At 59.6% G+C, this 20,572-nt stretch overlaps 2 protein-coding genes across 6 annotated transcripts; one reads left to right on the top strand and one right to left on the bottom strand.

Moving 5' to 3' along the window:
* Positions 1–652: 652 nt before the first annotated feature.
* On the top strand, positions 653–6,329 carry NDUFV1 (NADH:ubiquinone oxidoreductase core subunit V1). Of its 2 annotated transcripts, XM_043549042.1 has the most exons (10): positions 653–835; positions 1,206–1,288; positions 2,864–3,034; positions 3,425–3,608; positions 3,865–4,054; positions 4,272–4,484; positions 4,871–5,037; positions 5,145–5,226; positions 5,562–5,707; positions 5,954–6,329. In XM_043549042.1, exons 1-10 carry the CDS (start codon positions 773–775, stop codon positions 6,035–6,037), a joined length of 1,383 nt encoding a protein of 460 aa, XP_043404977.1. In that variant the 5' UTR covers positions 653–772; the 3' UTR covers positions 6,038–6,329. The 2 variants fall into 2 exon arrangements, with proteins under 2 accessions (XP_043404977.1, XP_007070183.3); XM_007070121.4 differs by lacking the exon at positions 653–835 and having other exon boundaries at positions 1,108–1,288.
* An 831-nt stretch (positions 6,330–7,160) lies between these two features.
* NUDT8 (nudix hydrolase 8) lies at positions 7,161–17,659 on the bottom strand. Of its 4 annotated transcripts, XM_037899248.2 has the most exons (6): positions 17,511–17,615; positions 15,416–17,076; positions 13,808–14,076; positions 12,572–12,704; positions 11,529–11,606; positions 7,161–7,739 (listed from the first exon to the last, which is right to left on the bottom strand). In XM_037899248.2, the coding sequence occupies exons 3-6, from the start codon at positions 14,068–14,070 to the stop codon at positions 7,518–7,520; spliced, it is 696 nt and encodes a 231-aa protein (XP_037755176.1). In that variant the 5' UTR covers positions 14,071–14,076; positions 15,416–17,076; positions 17,511–17,615; the 3' UTR covers positions 7,161–7,517. The 4 variants fall into 4 exon arrangements, with proteins under 4 accessions (XP_037755176.1, XP_037755174.1, XP_043404978.1 ...); XM_037899246.2 differs by lacking the exon at positions 15,416–17,076 and having other exon boundaries at positions 7,161–7,697; positions 17,511–17,658; XM_043549043.1 differs by lacking the exon at positions 15,416–17,076 and having other exon boundaries at positions 13,808–14,081; positions 17,389–17,515.
* Positions 17,660–20,572: the final 2,913 nt, after the last annotated feature.

The following is a 20,572-nucleotide window of genomic DNA, read 5'->3' as shown; positions in this document are numbered from 1 at the left end:
TCAAAGGTGGAGCGAGCTTGATTTCAGTTCCTCTTTTCTCCTTCCCCTGGCTTGGCCACGGGTTAGCTGCCTGGCTGATTTCAGAAATCAAACCCTGGAAGCGGGGGGAAGGGGGTCCAGGTGGCGGATTTTTGGTTTCAGATCTACTCTCTTGGCTCCCTGCAGCGCCGAGCTCGGGTCGGGTGAACGCCTCTTGCCCCGCAGGGCTCAGCCCCGCGTCCGGACACGGCCTGCGGTGACACGCTTTGAGGTCTATGGTAATTGCTCACAAAACGGGGGCGGGGCTGGGCTGACTGACGTAACGCCCCGCCCCCGCCCCCGCCCCCGCCTCCGCCTGTCCCGACAAGCGGCCACTCGGGCCACTGGCCCCTGGCGCCGCATGGTGGGGCGGACCCTGCTCTCGGGACTCTCCCATTCGCTGCCAAGAAAGGGAGGCGCGGCTGAAACTAACCAACCCCAGCGCGGCCGGCTGCAGGGTACCGCGCGCCCTGGCCAATGAACAGCCGGAGGAGAGAGGCGAGAGCGCGCGCGCCCAGCGCGTGTCCGTGCTCTGGGCGCGGCTTACGGGACTCCCCGCAGCCCCGCCCCCGGACTTCGGCTCCCAGCAGGCTCCGCCCCACTCCTGAGGACGTGACGCCCGACCTGACGCGCCGGAAGTGGGTCCCGGCGACATGACGTTGTTTGCGCGCGACGCCGCCCCTCCGACGGCTGGGTGAAGGTGACGGGTCGGAGCGCGCGGCCCAGACGGACCCGATCCCCGGCCTCGCCCGCCATGGCCGCGCGGCAGCTGCTGAGCCCTCGCGGGGCTGCCGCCCTGCGCCGCTTCTCCGCCGCGGTGAGTGGGGGGCGGGGCCTGGGGCCTTCTTCTCCCCGCCCGCCCGCCCCCGGCGATGACTCTGGAGCCGAGTGACGCCGGCTCCGCCCCTCCCCCCCGCCCCCGGGACACCCCGCCCCAGGGCCGCAGCTGGGCAGCGGCTTGGCCTCAGCCTTCCTGCTGCTCTGGCCCAGCCTGACCCCCCCCCACCCCGCATTGTCCCTCCTCTGCCCCCGCGCAGGGCCTCCCCGCTGGGGGCCAGGGCAGCGCTGGGTAGGACGGGGGTAGTGCTGGGGGGTGGGTGGTCCCAGGTTAATGCCTGGCCATGAGGGAGAGGTGCTGCTTGCTGTGGGGCTGGTACCAATTCACCTTGGCCATGTGCTTTCCGCAGACAGCTCCTAAGAAAACCCAGTTTGGCTCTTTAAAGGACGAGGACCGGATCTTCACGAATCTCTACGGACGCCATGACTGGAGGTGAGAGCCAAGCTGCACAGCCTACAGTATGACTCCTCACTCCTGGACCGCTCGATACTGCCCTGTACTTCTACTCTGATTACAGCTGGAGTGTGGACCAGTGGGCACTGGGAGCCCTGTGGCGGGTGGGAAGAGATCCTATGTTCTGGTCAGCCGTAGGGCTGGATGGGTGCTGGCACCTGTTAGGGGGCTTATTCCTTCACCCACTTACTTCCCTGGTCCTTCTTGCATGAACAGAGAGCAACAATATCCGAAGTCCAAAGGTGCAAACAATTCGATGTTTATTGGGGTGAACTTCCAGCAAGCATGATTCCAGTTTCCTTCCTTAGTGTCCTCCTTCCCAGCTCTGACACCACAGAGCCTTACACCTGTGTCCCTGTTCCCATTCCTGCCCTTAGCCAAACATTATTCCAGTTTCCTTACTCCCATTCCCTGTTCCCATTTCCCCCTTTAGCAAAACATGATTCCAATTTCCTTACCCCATTCCCATCTCCCCCCGACACACGCACCCCCTCCCACCCACGCCCACTCACTTCCTCATTGACTACAGATTATATAGTAAAACTTGAGTTCTGCTTAGCTATACCTTAACCAATCATTTTCCTGAAATTTAACTAATCAATCCTAACATATTGTAACATGATTATGTAACCAATTATATCCCACCACCTTAATTAGTTTACACCCAGCAAAATTAATTATACAGCAGACAGGAACAATCACGGAACCAGACAGAGATTATACAGACAGACAAACAATAACAAAGTGGGAACTATAATGACAAAACAATACAGAAGTAAGGATTTCACATCCCAGTATTGATAAGTGAGTTCTTGCCGGACAGGATGCTGTTTCCTTTTACGTTTTCTAGGCACTTCCCTTTCTCTGGAGGTGATAGGCATTATCAGGACAGGATTGTATTCCTAACAGCCCAATAGCACCTTCTTTCAATGTGACTAGTTTGGAATGTGAGGATGTGACCTGTCGCTTCCTAGCTTATGGCTGCCTCTGCTGCTTAGCCAAAGGCCTTAGCCTAAGCACAGGGCCTCAGACTGTCACAGTAAGAAAAGGCCCTTACACCGGCAGACAGTGATTTTGATTCTCTTTTGTACCTCTATAACTAGTCAAGTGATAAGAATACAACTAAATTCTTAGAGTATAGGCCTTTACAGACAGGTCTGAATATCTATATCCTAACAGCACCCTTCAGAGAGGAAAAGCCCCATGTCCCATTCTCCAGCCCCCTGAGCCTGCTGGGCCTCCTCCTCCTCCCTGGGGGTGGATTGGAGCTGGCACTTCCTAGAGGTGAAAGACCCTGCACGTTCCCCACCCCTCTGAGCCAACCAGTTCCCCCGCCCTGGGATCAGATTACTGTCAACACCCCCTGGATGGGAAAGGTCTTGCATTCCATTCCCCAACCCTGAGCCTGCCAGTCCCCCTTCCCTGTCCTGGGGCTGGGTTGGAGCTGGTGCCCCACGGAGGTAAAAGAGCCTGTATCTGTTTGGTTTGTGCTCTAGGTTTGGTACTACTGATCCCCATAATGTATCCAGCTACTTTGCCTTCTCTCTTGTCCAGGCTGAAGGGGGCTCTGAGCCGGGGTGACTGGTACAAAACCAAGGAGATCTTACTGAAGGGGATCGACTGGATCTTGAATGAGATCAAGACCTCGGGCCTGCGAGGTCGGGGCGGGGCTGGCTTCCCCACAGGCCTCAAATGGAGCTTCATGAACAAGCCTTCAGATGGCAGGTGGGTGGGGCAGGGCTGCTACTGTTGAGCCCTCTGCAGCATGGGGTGGACAATGGCCCAGAGCGATACAGCTCCTTCTCCTAGTCTGAAACATCGCTGTGGGGCAGGGCTTGGGCCTGCATAGAACCTAGACATCCTGGCTGCAAGCTCCCCGCACTAACAAGCGTTCCTGGAGTACCTCCACCCCAGGGGCAGTCCCAATGCAGGGCATGGGGCTGCTGAGCTGCAGTGTGTCTGGGCCCCGTTGGCTCCCTAGGGTGGGGACAGCTGGCAGTACAGGCCAAACGGGCTTTGCTCGCTGGCAGCAAGGTGGTGGAGCTGGGTCTGTTGTGGGATGGTAGCTCACGCAGGAGGGCTGCTGCGGTCGGTCCGACGGGGTCTGTGTTCCAGGCCCAAGTACCTGGTGGTGAATGCAGATGAAGGGGAGCCAGGCACCTGTAAGGACCGCGAGATCATGCGCCATGACCCACACAAGCTGGTGGAGGGCTGCCTGGTGGCAGGGCGCTCCATGGGGGCCCGGGCTGCCTACATCTACATCCGTGGGGAGTTCTACAATGAAGCCTCCAACCTGCAGGTAAGCAAGAGCTATATGGGGAGCAGGCGCACTAACCCATAGAGCCTGGGGAGTTGTGGGGTGGGGCAGCAGCCACCACTTTGACCCATTTCCCCATGTGGCAGAGAGAGCAGGGCTGCGGGTGTGACGGCAGGAGCAGCTGTACTGACTGGTCTCTCTACAGGGCACAGAGGGCAAGGCAGGCCAGGGAGCCAGGCCAGGCGGGTGTGGAGCAGCAGGGCCGGGGGAGCAACTGTGCTGACCTGTCTCCCTGCAGGTGGCGATCCGTGAGGCCTATGAGGCCGGCCTGCTGGGCAAAGATGCCTGCAACTCAGGCTACGACTTCGATGTGTTTGTGGTGAGAGGCGCTGGGGCCTACATCTGTGGGGAGGAGACAGCGCTGATTGAATCCATTGAGGGCAAGCAGGGCAAGCCACGCCTCAAACCACCCTTCCCGGCTGACGTTGGTACGACCCACCGGGGAACTGTGCTGTTGGGGGGAGACGGGGGGTGCCTTAGTGGGGGTTCACTTGCCCTCTTTAGGCTACTGAGGGATTGTGGGGTGTCCTATCTGGGTCCCCCTGTCCTGCTGCTTGTGGGGCGGAGTTGGGGGGTCACGTTGTTTTGGAGCACTGGGACCCCCAGCCTGCTCTGCGTCCATGTCACTGCTCTCTCCTTCCCCAGGCGTGTTCGGCTGCCCCACTACCGTGGCCAATGTGGAGACGGTGGCTGTGGCGCCCACCATCTGCCGGCGTGGGGGAGCCTGGTTTGCGAGCTTCGGGCGCGAGCGCAACTCGGGCACCAAGCTCTTCAACATCTCTGGGCACGTGAACACGCCCTGCACCGTGGAGGAGGAGATGTCGGTGCCGCTCAAGGAGCTGATTGAGAAGCATGCAGGTGAGATGCCAAACCCCAGCCCTCTCCTGACTGCTGGGTGAGCAACAGGGCTGGACACCCGCCCGTCCCCCCTTCCCCTCTTAGGCCACTTTGTCTCAGGGCTGCCCCACAGGTCTAGCTCCAGCTGTTGCGGCTGTGGGTAGCTCACCCTACAGAAGTAGGCAGGTGTGTGGGGGGAGTGATGGGGGAGACAAGTGCTGGCCTGCTAACCCTGCTTGTGGCCTGTGCGCAGGGGCTGATCCGTCACTTCCACCCAGAGCCTGGAGTAGCAGGTGGCACTAGGAGGAGGCTTGGGCAGAAGGAAGGGGACAGCACTGGGCATCATGGATCTGGTTTGCCGTGGGGAGGGGGAGTGCTAGGCCTAACCCTGCCCCCTCTGTGCACAGGAGGTGTGCGCGGTGGCTGGGACAACCTCTTGGCGGTGATCCCAGGAGGCTCCTCCACCCCCCTCATCCCCAAGTCAGTGTGTGAGACGGTGCCCATGGACTTCGACGGGCTGGTGCAGGCGCAGACTGGGCTTGGCACAGCTGCCGTCATCGTCATGGACAAATCGGTAAGGCCTTGCCCCTTGGCCTGCCGGTGGCACACTCCCCCCGCGCCCCCCCTCTCCCCCCCCCCCACCCCCCGCAGTGTGGCACTCACCCTCTCTTCCTCCCCCAGACAGACATTGTCCGAGCCATCGCCCGCCTCATCGAGTTCTACAAGCACGAAAGCTGTGGGCAGTGCACCCCCTGCAGGGAGGGTGAGTGCTGGGAGCTGGGCTGCTGCTGATCTGGGTACGACTGGGGGAGATATGCCAGACTGCCCATTGGTGGGATCGGAGTTGGTGGTGGGGGAGGATGCTGGGAGGGCTGGGGTCACTGGGTGTGGTGGGGAGGATGCTGGGCTGGCTGGGGTCACTGGGGTTAGGATGGGGCGGGGAGGATGTCTGACTAGCTGGGACCATGGGTGGAATTGGAGTGAGGATGCTGGACTGGCTGGATCTGTGGGTGTGGGGGGGGATGCCCAGCTGTCAGGGCCTATGGGTGGGATCGGGGGAGGGCAGTTCTGCTGATGCAGCCTCGCCCCCCACCCCAGGTGTGGATTGGATGAACAAGGTGATGTGGCGGTTCGTGCAAGGCAATGCGCAGGCAGCTGAGATCGACGCGCTCTGGGAGATCAGCAAGCAGATTGAGGGCCATACCATCTGCGCCCTGGGCGATGGGGCCGCCTGGCCTGTGCAGGTAGTGGGCGGCTGGGCACCAGGGCAGGGGTGGCCTGGCAGAGGGAGGGGGTGTGGGTAGGTGGTGGGTGTGTGCATAAACTAGCCTGACACAAGGGCTGTGTGTGTGTGTGTGAGAGAGGCTCCTGCAGATGGGGGGGGGGGTACATCTGGGGGCTACTCTGCGTGTGGTGAGGGGTGGGTGGCAGATGCAGGATGGGGGGGGGTGATACCTTGCCAGCCCTGCACACTCATTCCTTGCTTGCAGGGGTTGATCCGTCACTTTCGCCCAGAGCTGGAGCAGCGGATGCGGCATCATGAGGAGACCCAGGCTCGGCAAGCGTCCGCGTGAGGGCTGGGTGCCCGGTGATGGAGGGGGCTGGATCCCGCCTCTCTGTGCGTGGTCAGCGCCCCTCCCCCATGACAGCAGGTGGAGGGGCTGAGCACTTGATCTGCATGGGGGCAGCCCTCGGTGCCTCTGGGTGTTGATAGGTTTCTCTGGCATGTGCGGGGCGGGTGACTTACCTGTGTGTATATTGGGGTTCCTCTTGCATGAAGGGGAGACCCCCTGGCTGTGCTGTCTCCTCACCCGCCCACTGGGTGAGCTCCTCAATAAATGTGCTGTGGTGGCAGCTGGTATCTCCTTCCTGTGTGAATGCGCATCTGTGTAACGCCAGGGAGCAGCTGGGCACGGAGCCCCAGGCTGCTGTCCCTCGCATGGGCACCCCCTCTCTTCCAGAAGAGGGGCGGGTTGGGTTCCACTACAGCTGTGGCGATCTGGCTATTCTTGGGGGTGATCTGGTACCAGTTGATCTCTGCTTGGGTCTAATTTGAAAGCCCGACCTGACACTTCCCCAAGTCTGAGCCAGTGCTGCTGCTGCCTCCGCGTCCTCGGGGCTTCCTGCCCTCAGGCCCCTGCGATCTGTCTGGGCCGCCTCTTGCCTGGGAACTTGGAGGTGCCGCGACTCGTTGGCGTGCTCACTCTGCAGCACAGGCCGTGTGGCCGGGCAGTGGTGACTGGCAAGAGACTAGCAGGTGGCTGCTGCTGTGCCATCCCCAAGGGCAGCAGGTGGTCAGATCCGACCGGAGCCCACGGGGTTGGGCTGTTTTCTGACCTCACTTCACCCAAACTGGCCCCTAGTGAACAGGTTGCGGGGGTGGGGGGTTGTGGAGCGGTGCTGTGGGAGTGGGGGAGAGCATGGGCAGTGGGTGGTGAGGACTGGTCACAGAGAGCCTGGCCAGGGCCCACATGTGGGTGGAAGAGTGGCCCTGTGGGAGGGGGCCAGGCTGGGGCACCAGGGGTTCCTCCAGTCCCCGTTGCTCGCAGGGGTGGGGTAAAGGGGGGGGCTGTTCATGAGTTCCTGTTGGTGTTTCCCGCAGGGGCAGGAGCTGAGGCCCAGCAGGGGGCAGCACTTGGCCCTGGGCCACTGCTCCCCCTCCACCCTCCCCAGCACTGAGGTGGCACACTGAACTCAGGGAGGTTTGTTTATGCGTAGGCCCCACATGAAATACAGCAGGCTTCAGCATCACGGCTCACGCAGGTCTCACCAGTATCCCCCCTCCCGACACCATGTAACTCTTCTCCCCCGCAGCATTATCAGGGGCTGGGGATTCCCTCCTGGGGTCACCCCCTCAGCTCTGTCCCACGCTCCTGGGGCAGGCATGCCCAGCCTGCTCCCCTTGTTCTTTCTGCCCTTGAGGTGAGGGGACACCTCACCCAGCCTGCCCCCGCTGGCTCTCTCTGCCTCCAGGGGGACCTCACCCAGACCGGCCAGCTGGCTCTCTCCATGCTGCGGGGCTGGGGCAGTCCATAGCGCAGGTGGGCTGGGGGCTCAGCGGGAGCTGGGTGGGCGTGTTCTCCGGCGGTAGGCGCTGGGCGCCAGCAGCTCCAGCGTGAGGTCCGTGATGATGGCCGTCAGCCCCCACACCCGGTAGCGGCTGTTGAGGAAGATGGGCAGCGTGTGGCTGTAGCGACCCTGGTGGCGGAAGTGGGTGTAACCGTGGTTCTGGGCCTGCAGCAGGTGAGACAGAGGGATGGTGAAAACATCCTCGACCTGGGGGCGGAGAGAGACACAAACAGCATGTTGGTGTTGCGCTGCCCGGCAGGGTCCCCTTACCCCCGTGCCTGGCCCTCGGCCCCCGGGCTGGCTAGGGAAGCAGCACACCCGAGTGCCCTACGGGGGGGGCTGTGTTCCATGGCCCCAGCAGACAGTACCTCCTACAGTAGAGTAGGGCCCGGGAGAGGAGCAGCTGGGACCACGGCTGCTCCCTCCTTGACAAGCCTCCCTCCCCACTAGGGGAGTGTATTCTCGAGCACAGATACTCCTGCAGCATGACAGCATCTTGCTGTTCCTCCCCCACACAGGAGATGCAGGCTGGGCGGGGCTCATCCCCTGTCCCCCTGGGAGCTCCCCACTGGGCCGTTCCCCTCTGGAGCTGATGGAGACCTTTACAGGGTGACCTCTAGGAACTGTGTTTGGCCCCCTGCTGTTCAGCTTTAGGAGGGATGGCTGCTGGCAAAGCAGGCAGGCGGCACAAAGGTGATCTCTATCCTCTTAAAACCTCGCGGTAGCGAGCCTCAGAGCCATATAGATGTTGTGGCTTGGGCTGGAGCTTCAGAGCCCACCCCCCTGTCCCTGCTTCAGGCCTCGAACCCGCACGCCTACACGGCTGTTTTCAGAGCTCCAGCACAAGCCCAGGGCTGTAGAGCCGGGCTCACTACCGGCTGCAAGTTTTAAAACGCAGCGTAGACATCCCCAAAGGTGGCAGGGACGCATCAGACCTGGCCCCTGGGTAAACCTGGCTCCTTCCATCCTGCCTAGTGCCAGCTCCTGTGGCTGGGAATGGAGCCTGCAGGTCAGGCTGAAGGGTAGGGCTGTCCTTGGCAAGCTGGGACCCTGATTAGCCCCTAGGGGTCCTGGTGAATGCAGTCCTTGGTGTACAAGTGGAGACAGCGAGCAGGGGAGGGGGAGTAGCTGTGTGCATGTGGGTGGGGAAGGGCCCATCACTGGTTACCGCATCCAGTGCTGGGATTGGCCCTGCCCAGAGAACACCATCTCACGGCTCTGTCCAGGAGGCGTCATGCATCCATGGGATCGGTGCTGCACCCCAGCTTTGAGAGTTGCTTAGAGGAGCCCTTCAGTGTGCCAACCCCCCAAGGGGTCCCACTCTTCCTCCAGGGCAGGCCATGTGGCCTCACTGCCTCTGAGAGTGAGCCACTAGGTTCCATCCCTCCTGCTCCACCCCATGAGCTCTGCCCAGTGCATCCCACTGAGCCAGGCCCCTGCTCAGAGACTTGTACACTCTTCGGGGACTAATGCACCCCAGCCAGTGTTTGCAGTGACACCAGGCAGCCTTTCCCATACACAGCAGGGTTTATTAGTCACCTGGAACCAATCTGGGGAGGGTCTTAGGGCAGCAGAGAGAAATAAAGGTTAAGACACTGTCCATCTGGCCAAGCCAGTGCCATCTACCAGCCAAGCTGCTTGGCCTCCATTTCAGGCTCCGTCTGTCCCATTCTCAGTCTCAGATGAGCACGCTGTCTCTCTCAGATGCCCTCTTCTATCCCTTCCCGGCCTCTCTGTCATCGGTTCTCGAGCTGGCCTCGGCTCTGTTTCCCTGCCGTGAGGTGGGGGGAACCTCCTTCCTCAGGTCTCCTGGTTGCTATGTGTGCGTGTTCTCGTCACTGTGGCTTCCTATCATCTTTTTTGGCTTAGGCATTGATATGGCTCGGTTTCAGCAGGTTCTAGCCAGTTCCTTGTTCGCTGCACCCCACACAGCAAAACGCCACCCACACCTCATGTCTCCTGTGCTGCCCCAGAAGCAAACTTAACTCTTCTTGCATAGCTTCCAAGGCCAGAAAGTACCGCTGCCGTCATCTGGTGTGACCTCCTGTCTAACCCAGGCCAGGGAACTGCCCCAAAACAATCCCTAGAGCAGAGGTTTTAGCAAAACATCCAGTCTTGATTTAAACATTGCCAGGGATGGAGAATCCACCCTGACCCTTGGTAAATTGTTCCAATGGTTAATTACTCTCTCTGTTAAACATTTACACCTTATTTCCAGTCTGAATTTGTCTAGCTTCAACTTCCAGCCATGGGATCCTGTTAGACCTTTCTCTGCTAGTCTGAAGAGCCCATTATTAACTATTTGTTTCCCATGTATGTACTTATGGACTCTGATTGAGTTGCCCCTTAATCTTCTCTTTAAGATAAACAGACTGAGCACCTTGAGTCTATCACTATAGGGCAGGTAATCATTTTCATAGATCTTCCCTGAACCCTCTCCAATGTATCCAAATCTTTCTTGAACTGTGGGCTCCAGGACTGGACACAGCAGTGGTCACACCAGTAGCAACTACAGGGGTAATATAACCTCCCTTTCCCTACTCAAGATTAGTCAGCATCACATTAGCTCTTTTGGCCTCACCGTTACACTGGGAGCTCATGTTCAGCTAACTACCCACGACTCCCAAAATCTTTTTCAGAGTCACTGCTTCTGAGGATACAGTCCCTCACCCTGTAAACACGACCTACCTTTTTTGTCCCTAGATGTATACATTTACCCATATTCAAATACATAGTTTGCTTGTGCCCAATTTCCCCAGTGTTCCAGATCACGTGGTATCTGTGCTCCTGTCCTCTTCATTATTTACCACTCCCTGACCTTTGTGTCATCTTCAAACTTTATCAGTGATGATTCTGTGTTTTCTTCCAGGTCACTGACAAAAATGTTAAATAGTGCAGGGCCAAGGGCCAAGGACCAATTCCCATGGGACCTCACTGGAAATGCACCTTCTCAATGCAATTTCCCATTTAAAATTTTCCACCACTGGGTGGCACTGCAAAGTATGTGGGGGAGGAACTGAGGCACACATAGCATTCATAGACCTAGTACAAACAAATCCCACAGTCACAGAAGATGAAGAGGTGACTGAGTCTGGTGCATAAGGATCGCCAAAGGAGAGCATTTCTGAGAGCAGGTGACTCTAACTTCAGACACAGGGCTGGGGTCAGACTGGAAATAAGGCACAAATGGCTAATAGGGAGAGAAAATAATGCTTGGAACAAGGTGCCCAGGCAGGGCGGATTCCCCATCATTCTTCCTTGAACTCTCAGGCCACGTCTACGCTAAGGGTGCTGCAGCTACACTGCTGAAGCAAAGACGCTTCTTACAAGGATGGAAGGGATTTTTCCATCGCTGCAGGAACTGCACCTCTCTGAGAAGCAGCAGCTAGGTCCTCCGAAGCGTTCTTCTGTCGACCTAGCCCTGTCCGCTCCAGGGGCTAGGCTGGTGCAGCTGTAGCGCTCGGGGCGGGTGGAGAATTCTTCACACCCCTGAGAGCCGTAGCCGGGTCACCCTAACATTTAAATGTAGACCAGCAGGCCTCAGGGTCTCTTTGCAGGAGATGGGCTCTCCCCCAAGCCAGGACACCACTGCCTGAGTGGGTTGCTAGGTGGGGGGCTCCAGTTGCTGCAGGAGGGGAGCTGCTGGGCAGGGCAGGGGAGAGGTGCCCCAGCAAGGGGCACTGGGGTGGTCTTGGGTTGCTGGATTGGGGCAGGAACTCAGCCAGGGTGATTGGGAAGGTCCACTCTGGCCAGACCATGAGTCACTCCAGGTAGGGGGAGCCTGATGCAGGCAGCCAGGTCCATGGTGACACTGGTCCCAGCTGCCCATAGGCCAGGGGCTCTGCTGATCTCCCTCCCTGCAGGAGGCCAGCGCGCTAACCAGGCTGGGGTGCCACCCTCCGGCCAGGGACCTGAAGGATGTGGGGGGCCCTGCACGTGCTAAGGGCAGCCGCAAACAGCACAGCCATGGCGGGGTGGGGAATGCGTGGGGCTCACCTCTTGTGGGTTGGGGCTCAGACACACACACTCCAAGGGGCCCAGATGTGCCAGGACGGGAGCAACAGTCAGTCCCCTCTGGAAGGAAACCAGAGTGAGACCTCACTGACACTGGCTTCCCTAGGAACCTCTCCCCATCCCGGGACCCACCTTTGCCTCACAGAGGTATCCCCTGCCCGCAGGACCCACCTCCACCTTGCAGCATCGCCCCCCTGCAATCCTCCCTAAGAGACCCCTTGGCCTCACAACACTGCTGCAACAGAACCCACCCCTACTGGGAGAGCCCCCATGGACCCTCCACCTTGCAGTGCCACCCTCCTCCTCAGAGAGACCTCCCCCGCCATGGACCCTCCTCCTGACAGCACTGTCCCCCAGAATCTCCCTCTCCTCAGAGAGGGCCCCCTCCGATAGCCTCTCTGCCTCACCACCCCCACACCATGGGACTCACCCTGCCTCAGAGGGATCCCCCCACCAGCCTTCCACCTTAGCATCTCCCTCCTCTGAGACCCCCCCCCATGGCCCACTATCTCACAGCGCCCCCACCCCAGGACACACCCCACCTCAGAGAGAGAGACTCCCAATGGGAAATCCCCACCTTACAGTGCACCTCCCCCCCATAGGACCCTTCCCTGTCACACAGTACACACACCCCAAAAGACCCCTTCAACAGGACCCTCCTGCCTCACAGCACCTCCCCTCACATTGCCACGCGCAGTGGACCCCAGCCTCAAGAGGATCCCAACTCACATGGCTGCCCCCTATGGGACCCTGCTCCAGAGCAACACCCCACCCTTCATGCTGCTCCTCCCACATGATCCCACCCCAGAAGAATCTGCCCTGCCCCAAAGTGATCCCCCGCCCTCAGACTCTGCCCCAGAGAGACCCACCCCCTTCCCTCACACTGCCCTGCCCATGGGACCCTGCCCCAGAGACCCCCCTCCTTCCCTCACACTACCCTGCCCCAGAAAGACACCCCCCCCTTCTCTCACACTGCCCTGCCCCAGAGATTCCCTAACACTGCTAGGGGAGCGGAGTGGTGTTACCCCGGTGGGTAGGGGTCTCATGACTCCCCAGACGCTCTCAGCCCCCAAGTGCAGGCCCAGCTCTTCCTGAGTCTCCCTCAGCGCTGTGGCAATCACATCCTGGTCGGAGCTGTCGCGTTTGCCGCCCGGGAAACTGCAACAAGAAAACCAGAGTCTCCTTAGAGGGGAGGCAAGACCCATTGCCTCAGGCGCTATGGCAGGCAGAAGGGGCATCTTCCACCCTGGCACCAGATGCTCAGGAACTGGCCAAAGGGGCATAGACTTATCACAGGACCGCAGAGAAGAGCTTCCATTAACTATTGAACCAACAGAGGGGTGGAGGGGCACCGGCAGAGCTGTGCGTGAGGAGAGCCCAGGGCTGGGATAGCAGGGGACTGTGAGGTGGGACTGAGTTGCACTGGGAGGTGGGGAGCCCTGGGCTGAGATAATGGGGCTGTGGGTCAGGATTGAGGGGCACCGGCAGAGCTGTGTGGGGGTAGCTCTGGGCTGAGATAACAGGGGGATGTAGGTTGGGATTCAGGGGCACGGGTAGGGTTGTAGAGGGGGGTGGGAGGGAGCCCAAGGCTGGGATAGCAGGAGGTGCAGGCTGGGATTGAGGGGGACCAGCACAGCTGTGGAGGGGTGCGGGAGCCCAGGGCTGGGATAGCCGGGGCTGTGGGTTGGGATTGAGGGGCACCAGCAGAGCTGTGGGAGGGGGGTAGCCCAAAGCTGGGATAGCAGGGGGTGCAGGCTGGGATTGAGGGGGACCAGCACAGCTGTGGAGGGGTGCGGGGAGCCCAGGGCTGGGATAGCCGGGGCTGTGGGTTGGGATTGAGGGGCACCAGCAGAGCTGTGGGAGGGGGGTAGCCCAAAGCTGGGATAGCAGGGGGTGCAGGCTGGGATTGAGGGGGACCAGCACAGCTGTGGAAGGGTGCGGGGAGCCCAGGGCTGGGATAGCCGGGGCTTGGGATTGAGGGGCACCGGCAGAGCTCCGGGGGGAGCCCAGGGCTGGGATAGCCGGGGGTGCCGGCTGGGATTGAGGGGCACCGGCAGAGCTGTGGGAGGGGGGTAGCCCAGGGCTGGGATAGCCGGGGCTCGGGATTGAGGGGCACCGGCAGAGCTCCGGGGGGAGCCCAGGGCTGGGATAGCCGGGGGTGCCGGCTGGGATTGAGGGGCACCGGCAGAGCTGTGGGCGCAGGGAAGGTAGGCTTGGGGAGCAGGGCTGCAGGGCACTCAGTGAGTCGAGGGCCGTGGTACCTGACATCTCCCTTGTGCTGGCCCGTCAGCGTGCTGGAGCGCAGCGTGTACAGCAGCGCAGGGTACCCGCCCACAGAACACAGCGTCACCAGCACAGCCGCTGCCACCGCCTCCTGCCGGTAGCGTCTGGTGGAGGCCTCCAGCAGCCCTCGGCACCGCTGCTCATTCTCCCGGGACAGGTACCCCCCTGCAGAGCCGCCTGCCCTCCTGGCACCAAGTGTGGGGCGGGCGCCCAGGCGGAGGTGGTGCAGGGCAGGGAACATCACACCCTGCGGAGAGAGCGAGAGGACAGCACAACTGAGGCCAGCTGCCCTTCATCGAGCCACGGCCACGTCAGCTCGCAGGGCAGAACTCACTGGGTGGAGTAAGGGGGCTGGAGGCCAGAGGCTCCATCTCGGTGGCAGTGAGGCTGGGTGGCCTGCCCTGAAGGAAGAGTGGGACCCCCTGGAGGCCTGGTGCACTGAAGGGTTCCAAGCACTGTTTAAAAACTGGGGCCTAGCACCGATCCTGTGGATCTATGGCAAATGAGTTCAAGTACTGTGGAGCCTGGAGTGGGCAGGTGGCTGGACAGTGGGTTCCAACACTCACAGGGGGGTGCCAGATAGAAGGTCTGTGCTCTGGGTGCGTGCCTAGGGACCCTGAGATTGGGCAGTAGCTGGACTCTGTTCAGGCTCCAGATGTTTGAAATACCCCAGGGATCCAGAGCACAAAGGCTTGGATTCCATCTCACAGCAGCCCTAGCAGAACCCTTCCACCATCATGCCCACTCACCCATCCCCTCCACCACCATGCACCTCTACCCTCATCCCCGCCCCCCACCATGCTTCCACTCACCCACTGCCATTCCACCCCCCATTGCTACACCCATCCACCACGAGCCCATCCCCTCCACCACCACACTATGCCACCCCTACGAACACCCACCCCTCCACCCACTCATCCCTATGCACTCTCACCCATCTCTCCCCCCATTACTGCTATGTGCAGTCACCCATCCCTTCCTGCACCCCCATGCACACCAGGGATAGCATGGTATTCACCAGAGGTGGTTTTTTTACCAGGTAAAATCATGGTTTTTACTACCCTGGGAAAAACTAGTCAGTCCCAATTTAAGGCATTTAAAAAACTGTTTCAGTAATGCACACCACTTTAGCTACATATTGAAAATGTGGTTCCATAAGGCAGTAGATTCAGTGATTAATTTAGGGTTGTACAAATAAAAAGTAAAACTGCACAGGGCATAATACGAATATATGTAATTAGGAATGTCGGAATGCCTGCGTCCAATTTGGTTTGGTATTTTCCTCAAGGAAATCATACAGGTCATGACTCATTTTCAATATTATACAAATAATCAAAACCATCTGAGGATATGAAAATGACAGTAATGCAGAGGTGCAGGCTTGATGCATTACGCAATCAGAAGCATGCAGCATTGCAGGCGACCAGCCTGGGTCCATCTGGTCATGCAGCATTCTGCAGCAGTAGACCAGCTTTGATGCAGCAGATAGACCGAGCCTATTCCTCAGTTATGAATGGATGTATCCAAAGTTTAAAGATTCGTTCTTTGCTTGCTGCACTTGCTGGGCACTGATGCAATTGCATTACCAGTTCTATGAAGTTAGATGGACTATCAGCATCCTTCAGATTTTCCCATCCTTTTTCTTCATAGTGGATGAAAACGTAGATTTTTGAATCCAGACATCCTTCTGCTTTAAATGCAAGTAAATATTGCGCAACATTCAGATTTATGCCAAGCACCCACTGCTTTGCAATATATTCTTGTTCAGCTGACGGTTTCTTTCCTGAGTATTTTCCTGAGAAGGAGATTGATCAACATGTGTACAGGAGTAATTGCCTCAGGACGTCTCTTTTGTACTTTTGCTTTATGTGGTGCAAGATCTTCATTTATCTGCAGATCCAACCATACTTCACATGTAACAGCAACTGTTGATGTGTGTCCCTTTGGAGTGTGTCAAGTGCCACCGCAACTGGTTTCAATTGAGTGATCAAGTTCTTTGCTTCTTGGTAAATTCCTTGCGTATTAATTATACTGATCGCTCTATCTTCAAATTCTGCCTCATGAGTTCTCACAATCCTGAGATAATGTGGCCGATTTTTAACACGTTTCCAGGCATGTTATTTGATTGTTCCATCGTGTCACTGGGGATTTGGCATTCTTTGAACCAAGCTCTAGGCTGACAGCAATTTACAAAAATATTCTGGCAATCTACGTTTCATCAAAGCACTTAGTGTACGTTCTTGTCCAAGAAGATTGAGTCAATATGATGCACATCCATCGTCTTCCAAATCAATCATACTTTCCATCTTTTTCTTATTTTCTGTCATGTCGCTCTTCACAATGCAACTGTACAGTTCATTTGCTAATGCCTTGGCTTCTCTTGCCAGTGTAGCATAGTACTGTCCAGGCTTCTTATTGCATACCATATCAACCACTGACGCATGAAGCAGTCTTCCCTATTTGCACACAGTGAGCAATCCACACAGTTACGCCGGCCGTAACTGTTTTTCCATGTAATTTGTTGCATGCTTCCACCCCTCAAGCCATCAGTAACTGCATTTCACTGTTCACCTGGTACCCGCTTTTGACTGGGTGCTCGGTAGCCTGGCCGTAGGCAGCTGTTCATTGCTTGAAAAGTTGGATGCTCAATAACAAAAACGGGAATATTACTGCTACAAAAAAAATTAGCAATTTTCCAGTCTCTCTTTTGTTTCAGTTCTGGAGTTGTTTTTGTTACAAAACCATTTGTGATTGAAAACAACAAAACCATTTGTGATTGAAAACAACATGACACTTCCTGCTCGTTGTCTTTGGCTGACCTGGATCCAGCTTCCTTCTGACGTACTTGGCAATGGCAATGCAGTAATATCAGTACCTTCACCCTCAGAGTCTGAGTCTAACGCTCACAGATGTTTAGCCAAAGTCAGTCAGTTCTGGGCATCTCCTTCTTTCCACTGCATTCAGCAAAAAGGTTTCCCGCCTGAGATCTCAGTCGTACCACTCGCTTGTTCTTTGCAATTTCTGTAGCACTGCCTCTCTTCGCCACCTCCGCAAACTTTCTCACAATAGCCGTGACTTGGGTCTAGTGGTTTTTCCACCTTTCGCTCGTGCTGAAATATTTGGACTTGGAGTCACCGTGCGCGCTGAGTCCAGCGGCCACGCTCAAGCCACCCTGGCCAAGGGGCAGAGGCCCGGGCTGGGCAGCTCCCGACCAACAGGAGCCAACAGGCTTCCGCAGCTGCGAGTCCTGTGATGAATTTGCAGAAGGCACATAGGGAATTCTCCACACCCAGCAGGGTAGGGCAGGCCCAGGTCCCTTTCTGCTGGAGGGAGCCAAGGCAACAGTGTATACAGCCCATGCACCCCCCTCCACCTCTCTGCACCCCCCGCCCCATGCACCCCCCTCCACCTCTCTGCACCCCCCGCCCCATGCACCCCCCTCCATCTCTCTGCACCCCCTCCACCTCTCTGCATCCCCCGCCCCATGCACCCCCTTAACCCCCTGCACCCCCTTAACCCCCTGCACCCCCCTCCATCTCTCTGCACCCCCGTAACCCCCTGGACCCCCGGCCCCAACTCCCAGGGGCTCGCGCGGCTGTGTCTGGCCCCACGTGCTCTGGGGTGTCCCTGGCCGCGCACAGCCGGGCACTGGCCCCCGCCGCCCGCAGGGCCGAGTCTCACCAGGCAGCTCCTCGGACACTGCGGGGTCAAAGCGCCCGCGTTGCCCTCAACAAAGATAGCCCCTGAGCCAGCCTCTCCGCCCATTAACAGACCTCTCCCGGTGACTTCCGCCCCAGAAAAACATGGCGGCAGAAGCCCCCGCCTCCCGCCGCTAACAGCCAATCAGATGACGGGAGGGGGAGCTGCGGAGCAGACACGCCCCCTTGCTGGCCCCGCCCTCTGGGCTTGGCACTAGTAGCCTCCTGGCGAGGATGTGGGGAGGGAGCTTGGGGGCAGTGACCGAGCCCTGAAGCACCTGACTATTTAGAGCCCCGCCCCTTTCCAGAGGGGACCGCCCCCCAACCAGCCTCTGGGAATCCTACCCCCAAACCCCTCCCCACAAACCCCCCAGCCCTGCTGCCTGCCCTCTGGGAATCCCACCCCTAACCTCTCTCCACAACCTCCCCAGAGCCCCCTCACCCCCCAGCCCTGCTGCCTGCCCTCTGGGAATCCCACCCCTAACCTCTCCCCACAACCTCCCCAGAGCCCCCTCACCACCCCCCCGCCTGCCCTCTGGGAATCCCACCCCAAACCTCTCCCCACAACCCCCCCCAGAGTCCCCTCAGCCCTGCTGCCTGCCCTCTGGGAATCCTACCCCTAACCTCTCCCCACAACCCCCCAGAGCCCCCTCACCACCCCCCCCGCCTGCCCTCTGGGAATCCTACCCCCAAACCCCTCCCCACAACCCCCCCAAGCCCTCAGCCCTGCTACCTGCCCTCTGGGAATCCCACCCCAAACCTCCCCCACAACCCCCCCAGAGCCCCCTCACCCTCCTCCCCGCCTGCCCTCTGGGAATCCTACCCCCAAACCCCTCCCCACAACCCCCACAAACCCCCCAGCCCTGCTACCTGCCCTCTGGGAAACCTACCCCCAAACCCCTCCCCACAAACCCCCCAGCCCTGCTGCCTGCCCTCTGGGAATCCCACCCCTAACCTCTCCCCACAACCTCCCCAGAGCCCCCTCACCACCACCCCGCCTGCCCTCTGGGAATCCTACCCCCAAACCCCTCCCCACAACCCCCCTGAGCCCTCAGCCCTGCTGCCTGCCCTCTGGGAATCCCACCCCAAACCTCTCCCACAACCCCCCAGAGCCTCCTCACCCCCCCCCCCAGCCTGCCCTCTGGGAATCCCACCCCAAACCCCTCCCCACAACCCCCCCAGAGCCACCAGCCCTGCTGCCTGCCCTCTGGGAATCCCACCCCCAAACCCCTCCCCACAACCCCCCCAGAGCCTCCTCACACACCCCCCCCAGCCTGCCCTCTGGGAATCCCACCCCAAATCTCTCCCCACAACCCCCCCAGAGCCCCCTCACGCCCCAGCCTGCTCTCTGGGACTCCCACCCCCAAACCCCTCCCCACAAGCCCCCCAGAGCCTCTCCAGCCCTGCTGCCTGCCCTCTGGGAATCCGACCCCCAAACCCCTCCCCACAAATCCCCCAGAGCCCCCTCACTCCTGCTGCCTGCCCTCTGGGAATCCCACCCCAAACCTCTCCCCACAACGCCCCCAGAGCCCCCTCACCCCTGCTGCTTGCCCTCTGGGAATCCCACCCCCAAACCTCTCCCCACAACCCCCCCCCCCCAGAGCCTCCTCACCACCCCCCCAGCCTGCCTCTGGGAATCCTACCCCCAAACTTCTCCCCACAAACCCCCTAGAGTCCCCTCAGCCCCCAGCCCTGCTGCCTGCCCTCTGGGAATCCCACCCCCAAACCTCTCCCCACAACCCCCCCAGAGTCCCCTCAGCCCTGCTGCCTGTCCTCTGGGAATCCTACCCCCAAACCTCTCCCCACAACCCCCCCAGAGCCTCCTCACCCCCCAGCGCTGCTGCCTGCCCTCTAGGAATCCTACCTCCTAACCTCTCCTCACAAACCCTCTAGAGTCCCCTCACCCTGCAGCCCTGCTGCCTGCCCTCTGCGAATCCCACCCCCAAACCTCTCCCCACAAAGCCCCCCAGAGCCCCCGCACCCCCCCCCCGCCTGCCCTCTGGGAATCCTACCCACAAACCTCTCCCTACAAACTCCCCAGAGTCCCCTCAGCCCTGCTGCCTGCCCTCTGGGAATCCTACCCCCAAACCTCTCCCCACAACCCCCCCCAGAGCCCCCTCACCCCCCCCCCACCTGCCCTCTGGGAATTCTACCCCCAAACCCCTCCCCACAAACCCCCCAGAGCCCCCAGCCCTGCTGCCTGCCCTCTGGGAATCCCACCCCAAACCTCTCCCCACAACCTCCCCCAGAGCCTCCTCACCCCCCCCTCCAGCCTGCCCTCTGGGAATCCCACCCCAAACCCCTCCCCACAACCCCCCCAGAGCCCCCTCACCCCCCCAGCCTGCCCTCTGGGAATCCTACCCCCAAACCCCTCCCCACAACCCTGCCAGAGCCCCCTCACCCTCCCCCGCCTGCCCTCTGGGAATCCCACGCCCAAACCTCTCCCCATAACCCCCCCCCCCCCGAGCCTCCTCACCCCCCCCCCACAGCCTGCCTCTGGGAATCCTACCCCCAAACCTCTCCCCACAAACCCCCTAGAGTCCCCCCAGCCCTGCTGCCTGCCCTCTGGGAATCCCATCCTGGGAGCCCCCCTCCCCCTGTGAACTGTTCTTGCAGGAGCCCCACCTTGAAGAAACCCCACCCCTTCCTGATCAGGCCCTGCAGCTCTCAAGCCTGTGCCACCCACTGCAAGGCCCAGCATGGAAATGGTGGCTGATCCCCCGCCGACAGGGCCTGCTCCCACTGACTCAGCAGGTGCAGCTGACTAGCCACAAACCCTCTGGGCATATGGCATCCTGCTCCTGCCAAATCCCTCCTCTGACCAGCTGCTGCTGGGCTCAGCAGACCCCTGAGAACAAGTTCCTGCCTTCTGGACTGGTTCCTGCTCCTTGTCCCTGCTTCCTCACCCTAACACCAGTTACTGACAGGCTGGGACCCTTGGCATGACTCCTGACTATGACCCTGACTCTACTCTGGGCTCCAGCCCCTAGGTCAGGCTGCTGATATTATGGGCCCTGACACTCCCCCAAGAACCCTGCTGTAGCA

The sequence above is a fragment of the Chelonia mydas genome, chromosome 6 (genome assembly GCF_015237465.2).
Source record: "Chelonia mydas isolate rCheMyd1 chromosome 6, rCheMyd1.pri.v2, whole genome shotgun sequence".
NCBI lineage: Eukaryota > Metazoa > Chordata > Testudines > Cheloniidae > Chelonia > Chelonia mydas.
Note: the sequence above shows the minus strand (reverse complement) of the source record. Positions and strands in the feature narration are given on the sequence as shown.

What these genes read in the sequence shown, in the direction of transcription:
- NUDT8 (XM_037899246.2), bottom strand. Translation starts at nt 17,594, where the DNA reads ATGGGCGGAGAGGCTGGCTCAGGGGCTATCTTTGTTGAGGGCAACGCG. An exon ending in AGTGTCCGAGGAGCTGCCTG is followed by an intron (nt 14,077 to 17,510) that starts GTGAGACTCGGC and finishes CTCTCTCCGCAG; the next exon opens with GGTGTGATGTTCCCTGCCCT. An exon ending in TGAGACCCCTACCCACCGGG is followed by an intron (nt 11,607 to 12,571) that starts GTAACACCACTC and finishes GTTTCCTTCCAG; the next exon opens with AGGGGACTGACTGTTGCTCC.
- NDUFV1 (XM_007070121.4), top strand. Translation starts at nt 1,140, where the DNA reads ATGAGGGAGAGGTGCTGCTTGCTGTGGGGCTGGTACCAATTCACCTTG. An exon ending in AACAAGCCTTCAGATGGCAG is followed by an intron (nt 3,035 to 3,424) that starts GTGGGTGGGGCA and finishes TCTGTGTTCCAG; the next exon opens with GCCCAAGTACCTGGTGGTGA. An exon ending in ATGAAGCCTCCAACCTGCAG is followed by an intron (nt 3,609 to 3,864) that starts GTAAGCAAGAGC and finishes GTCTCCCTGCAG; the next exon opens with GTGGCGATCCGTGAGGCCTA.